This window comes from Emys orbicularis, chromosome 1 (genome assembly GCF_028017835.1).
Source record: "Emys orbicularis isolate rEmyOrb1 chromosome 1, rEmyOrb1.hap1, whole genome shotgun sequence".
NCBI classification, from domain to species: domain Eukaryota; kingdom Metazoa; phylum Chordata; order Testudines; family Emydidae; genus Emys; species Emys orbicularis.
In genome coordinates this window covers 140,556,046-140,562,831 of record NC_088683.1, presented here as the reverse complement: position 1 = coordinate 140,562,831, position 6,786 = coordinate 140,556,046, and the positions used below count along the sequence as shown (strand labels likewise).

At 48.4% G+C, this 6,786-nt stretch overlaps 1 protein-coding gene across 1 annotated transcript; it reads right to left on the bottom strand.

Moving 5' to 3' along the window:
* Window positions 1-1,653: 1,653 nt before the first annotated feature.
* LOC135884603 (CD59 glycoprotein-like) lies at window positions 1,654-5,654 on the bottom strand. The gene is given in 4 exon segments (XM_065412060.1): window positions 1,654-1,763; window positions 3,337-3,373; window positions 3,375-3,448; window positions 5,606-5,654. Coding segments are annotated over 4 exon segments (270 nt in total).
* Window positions 5,655-6,786: the final 1,132 nt, after the last annotated feature.

Below are 6,786 nucleotides of genomic sequence, written 5' to 3'. Positions count from 1 at the left end.
GCATGTAGGAACTTGCAGGTTTCCTGGTCAAAATCGGTCCCTGGTGTATTTCATTTGGGGGTCCCCCTGGCTGCTGCGATAGCAGGCTGCTCCAAGTGTGGTGGCAGCTAAGCTACACAACCCCACAATCTCTGGCTATAGATAATTGTCCTTAGCAAGGCCGAATGCCTCTTCTCACGGATCCCACAACCAGTCCGGGCACATCAACCACTTATCAGATTCATTGTGTGTCTGGTGCTTTGGTTCAATAGCCTTCTTCAGGCTTCTGTCCCTTTAAGAGCCTGAGCTAGCCAGTCTCTGACTCTCCTTTCAGGTCTCTCTCTGCTCAGCCATCTGACTGCAGGGTGCCTGCTGCTTCCCACAAGGTCTGCATGGACCTGAATCCAGCTGCAGCAGCAGCTGGTCACAGCCTGCTTAGTATCCAGTTCTCTGGGTCCTGCTCCTGTCATGTGGTTACTCAGCAGTTTCCCTGGCAGTCAGCTTCCCTGCTCTGCTCTTGGCTCACCATGCAGCAACAGTTTCCCCTAGAGTGGTTACTTCCTGGGTCAGGGTCTTTCAGGGAGTTTCTATCCTTTTCCCCTACTGGTGGGGGGAGGGAAGCATGTGCTGTGGGGAGTGGGTTGATGGGAATGGTACGTTTCATGCTTAGTAGATTCTTCATGCTACCTGAACTGAGTCCTGTGTGTAATTTAGGACTAAGGCAACAACAACTTCTCTTCTTGTGGGTCACAGCTAATCAAGCAGCAATAGTTTATGATGTGCAGAAATTGCATCTTTATGTCATGCCCTGATGTGACATTTATAAGTGGGTAGTTTAAATAACCCATTATTATTGTTTAATTAGACTTGCTTGCCATTTTGTTCTTCCTTAATATCATACATTTAATCTGGAGACAGACAGTGACCCAAACTAATATGTTTGTATTCAGACCACTTCAGACTTTTACTCATTCAGACTGTTGTGTGTGCTTTTCTCCATTCAGAAATTTCATCTCATTAGATTCTATGGAAGCTTTTCATATGCGTTGGCAGAGCTGTGTGGGGAGCCCAGAAGTGGAATAGCTGGGTGTCTGCAGGGCAGGACTGAGGGGCATTGGCAGAGCTGTGAGGAGAGCCCAGGGCTGGAATAGAAGGGTGGTTGCAGGGCAGGTCTGAAGGGAATAAGCAGTTTTCTGTGTGGAGGTGTGTGTGCAAGACACTCAGGACTAGGTGGCAGGGGTTGCTGTGTTATATGACTGAAGTGCATTGGCAGTACTGTTTTTGGGATCCAGGAATGACATAACAGGGTGCTGCAGGTCAGAACTGACCGAACGAGGCTTGCACTATACCTGTCGGCCCCTCACCTTTCTGTGCATCACTTAAGCTTGAACAATTGTTACGTTTTATAAACCCTTACTTATAAACAACCTTTTCAGCTGATTTTGCATTTTAATATTTTGCATCATCACTATCCTGGCATATGGGTCTCTTCAGGGAGTTACTAGTAGAGATGTTGGAAACATCAGCTTCCAAGTTTTGTTCCAATTCCAGGAGGAAAAAAAAGGAGAGAGAGAGCAGAAAAGTATCCATAGTATCCTTAGTGAGGGGTCCAGTCGCTGTGCGAGGTGAAGGGAGATAACAACCTGCCAGTCTTGCATGTGGAGGAGCTCCTGTCTATCTGTTGCACAGATTAGTGCCGCAGCAAACAGCCTTCAGTACTGATCCACCCATGACCCTCATGACGTCGCACTCATACCGAGAGGCACATCGCTTGGTGTATTTAGCTGCGAGAGAGAGGAGAAAACTGATTAGGAGGGAGAGCTTCGAGGGCTGTCTGACTGGGCATATGAGGGACAGGGTCACCAGTTTCTTGGGGATGACTCCCCTGGCTTACTACCCAGTACAGCAGAACATGAGAGAAAGAGGCCAGGGCTGGGAAGTGGTGGGGAATGGGTGCCATTGATTTAGTAGGGTGGAAGGGAAAGGAAACTTGAACATGTACTGGGGCATCTCCATCCCACTTTCCCCTCTTCTTTGTTTCCTTCTTTGTTCTCCCTGCACCCCAATTCCCTGCTCCATTTTCATTCTTCCCTGCTGCTCTTCCCTTTTCCCTAATTCTCTGTTTCTCCCCTCTCTCTTTTTCTCTCTCCTAGTTCTTTCCCATTCTCTGGACTTGCATTTATTCTCCTGCCACTTCCTGCATTTATTCCCCCGCTCTTCCTTTTTTGCTTTCTCTCTCTGTTTCACATCTGCACACCACATTGCCTTCTGTGGTCCCCATTGCAGACAGGGTCACTGGAATGGCCATACTGGATCAGACCTGTGGTCCACCTAGTCCAGTAACCTCTCTCTGACAATGGCCAGCACAAGGGGATTCAGAGGAAGGTGCAAGTAGCCTTGGAAATATGCATATGGGGGATAATCTGCCTTTACATTGGGTCTCACCTTCATCTCTCGTAGTTAGAGACTGATTTAACTGATTTAACTTCCACAAAAAAATTATCATAACTAATTATAATTATGAAACTCTGGATATTCATATACATGCCCAGTCCTGTTTTGAATGCTGTTAGTTCAAATTACACGTTGTTTGAAAAAGTACTTCCGTTTACCAGTTTTTGAATATGCAAACTGCTAATTTCATCAAATGTCCCTTTGCTCATGTGTGATGAGACAGGGTGAACAGAAGCTCCCACGGTACCTTTTCTAGACCATTCATTATGGTATCGACTTTTACCACGTCCCCTCTTATTTGTCTCCTTCCAAAGGTGTAACAATCCCAATCTTTTCAATGTCTCTTCATATGGGAGTTTTTTCTAGACCTTTCCTCATATTTGTTGCCCCTTCTCTGAATGCCTCCCTCCCCCCTCCCTGTCTATTTCTGCAATACTCTTTTTTGGGGATGGTGTGACCAGTACTGCGCACAGTGGCTGAGGCTGCACCATTGATTTATATAAAGGCATTATGATATTTTTCTCCAGCTCATTCCTTATGGCTGCAAACACCCTGCTAGCTATTTTTTACTGCAGAGCTATCTATAATCATGCCCTGGTCCCTTTCTGGAGCTGATACATCAATTTAAAACCTTGTAAGTTGCAACAGTCATTTAAAATGTTCCCCGCCAATGTGCATTGCTTTGCATTTCTCAATATTGAACATTATTTTCCACTATCAAATGGCTCCTCCTTCAGGTAGGAGGTGGGGACACTCGTTATGTTAAGCCCCCTGTCCTCCCCAGTCTGTGGTTGTGGAGTTGGGGAAGAAGCTTAGGCCTTACTGACACCACCATAGTTGCAATCCATACTCTTTAGGGAGGTCTTTGAACCCAACTTGTTCCTTTGATCCCCGACTGCTTACCAAGGGTAGGAAAAAACATGGTCATACATTAATCTAAGGCCTTTTCTGCAGGTCTGGGTGCTGAAGCATCTTCCTCCGGTAGGGCAATGATAACACTGCAGAGCCCCCACAGCTAGAGGAGAAGGGTGACAAAAAGGAGAGAGGGTCAAGTTTCAATAGAGCCAGGGGAGTCAGGTCAAAAGTAAAAAGGGCCTGAGCTCCAGCCAGGACCCTCCAAACCCTCTGATAGCTGTGGAGAAGGACAAACAGAATTATGGTTTTTTGGTTATGGCAGTTATGTGGGGAGGCTGGCTCAGTCTCACTTCTCTGTTTCTCAGTCTCATATTAAACCATAGGCCAGGCAGAGAAACATGAAGGAGCGTGAGAAGGTGAAGGATAAAGGAGTACCTAGTATTTCAGGCACTAGCCTGGGATTTGAGAGAGCCACAGGGTTCCTGGGTGACCCTGTGCAAGTCATTTATCTTCTATGTGCTTCTGTTCCCCATCTATAAAATGGAGATGATAGTGCTGTGTGATGGGGTGTCCATCCTACACACAGCACTGGAAGGGATGAAGGGGGCCAGGGACGCCTATTAACTCCACAGGCTGCCCCTGGAGGGACAGCCAGGGAGCAGGGATTGATTGCAAGCAGGCTCAGCTGGGAAGGAACAGGCGGGACCTATAAAGTCAGGAAGCTGGCAAGAGCCAGGGGCTGCTTGCTGGGAAAGGGAAGTCATTCCCTGGGATGTTCTGGGCTTTCTTCTCCCAGCCCTCACTGCTCCTTCCTGAACTGCTTCCTACCTCTCCTGGTTCCCCTCCTTTCTCTGAGTGTACCAGGTCCAAACCCTCTTCCCAGGAAGTCACTGCTACCTGTGTGTCCCTGCAGCCTCCAAACACTCATCCCTCTTCCCAGGGAATGATTGCCCTTTCCCAGCAGCAGTCACCCCAACTTCCTGCTAGGGATGTCAAAAATAAGGGACTGTTTTCCTAGCATCCCTGCCCCACCCCTCCTCTCAATATTATCATTAATAATAAGCACCAGCACTCACCTATAGTCACCAGTGGAATTTCTTGCTGCTTTTTGCAACACTCTGCAACTCTCAATCTTGTTGTACAGAGATGAAGAAATAAGGGACATCCCTTGTAATGAGAGACTGCTGGCAATCCCATCCCCGGGCTCTTCCTCCAGGTGCATGCTTTGGAGTTAATAGGCCTACCTGGCCACCTTCATCCCTTCCAATTAGGGTCACCAGGTGTCTGGTTTTCAACCAGAACACTCGGTCGAAAAGGGATCTTGGCAGCTCCAGTCAGCACTGCTGACCGGGCTATTAAAAGACCATTTGGCGGCACAGGCAGGCTCCCTACCTGGTTCCGCATGGCTCCCAGGAAGATTCTGTCATGTCTGGCTCCTAGGCGTAGGGGCGGCCATGGGGGCTCCGCACACTGCTCCCACCCCAAGCGCTAGCTCCGCAGCTCCCATTGGCCAGAAACCGCGGCCAGTGGGAGCTGCGGGGGTGGCGCCTCCAGATGGGGGCAGCACGCAGAGCCCCCCTGGCCCCTCCACCTAGGAGTCAGACATGTTGCAGCTTCCCAGGAGCTGCCTGAGGTAAGCGCTGCCCAAAGCCCATGCCCCAACCCCCTCCTGCACCCAAAGCCCCTTCCGCAGCCTGTACCCCAACCTCCTGCCCCAGCCCTGAGTCCCCTCCCGCACCCAGACTCCCTCCCAGAGCCCGCACCCTGGCCCGGAGCTCCCTCCCACACTCTGAACCCCTCTGCTCCAGCCCAGAGCACCTTCCTGCACCCCAAACCCCTCATCCCTAGTCCCACCCCAGAGCCCACATCCCCAGCTGGAGCCCTCACCCTCTCCTGAACCCCAAACCCCTCATCCCTGGCTCCAGCCCCAGCCCCACCCCAGAGCCCACATGCTCAGCCAGAGCCCTCACCCCCCACACTCTGAACCACCCAGCCCAGAGCCCCCTCCTGCACTCCAGAGCCCACACCCCTGCCCCAGTCCAGTGAAAATGAGCTAGTGATTGAGGTTGGAGGAGAGCGAGGGACAAGGGAAGAGGCAGGGTGGGGCCTCGGGACACGGGGCAGGGCAAGGGTGTTTGGTTTTCTGCTATTAGAAAGTTGGCAACCCTACTTCCAGCATTCTAGGGGGTGGACACCCCATCACATGCTGACAGAGTTGTGAGGATAAATACATGAAAGATTGTGAGGTACTCAGATACCACAGTAAGGGGGGCATGAACCATAAACAGAGAGAGGCTTTACATGCATCAGGACACACCTTGTGCCATCAGTGCTAGGGTGAGAAAACACACTAAGAGGTTCCTCATTTTGTCCAGAAACGCTTAAAAACAGCTGGGGATGAGAGCAAGCAGTCAGTTAGGGGAGTCTGCAGTAGGACACTGCAGTAAAAATATATCACAATGCAATTCTGGAACTACTTATGCAGAGGAAGGCAGATGTTTTATATGGAGCAGGGACGGGAGAGCCCCTAACTAGATGGCTTTGGTATTACCACAATGGAATATCTGAGACAAGAAAGATCTCTGCGAAAGCAGCTGAAATGCAAAGGAGAGCAGCGAAAACATCAGGGGCTGGAGGGGCTGACTTTTGCGGAAAGATTAAGAGGTAAATGCTCAGTAGCTTGAGTAAACAATCTGAAAGTTGGTGGGAAACATGGTTCCAATCTTGAAAAAATGGGAGGATGTAGGCCTAAAGGTATTGTTTAGGGGATTACTGTGGAATAAAGTGGAGGAAAATGAGGATTCTGCTGGATATCACATTCATTAGTTAGTATTTGTACTGTGCTTAAAAGACAATGTTCTGTATAAATGTTTAGCATTTGTATTGATATTATTTGTTATCCTGTTTCCTAGTGATGAGATCTCTTAGAATAGGAAATCCTTCCCCCTTGAAATAAAGACAGGTGCAGCAATTAGACGTAAACTGCTTATTATATAGGTGCTTCATACACTGGAGCATTTATGGCAATGCCCAAGGAATCAAATGTATGTTTTAAAAACAAACAAACAAGAAAATTAATCTCATTGTTAAAGTTGAGAATTTGAAATGCCCAAAAGTCTGAATAGTCTAAAGTTGAGGCTCTCCAGGCAGTGTTAACTCAGTCCCTTTCCATGTAGAATGTTTGTATTATGCAGTTAAACATACACCTGCATAATGTATGTACACAGTGTGCCAAGATAATGCCATAGTGGGATCCTTACCTTTGGAATGTCTGGACTTTTGCACATTTGGAATCCCCACCCTAATGTTTTGGTAAGTGCAGTCTGATGCGCTATGTACATAGTGTGAAGCTTGATCCTGCAAACATTTATGCACTCACACGTGTTCATCGAATCAGGCCTTTAGTGTTCCTATTAGCCTGATCCTGCTAATCCTTATTCTTGTGAGTAGCCTTTACGGACACATTTTGGTCAGATCTGTAGCTGATGAATTGGGAGT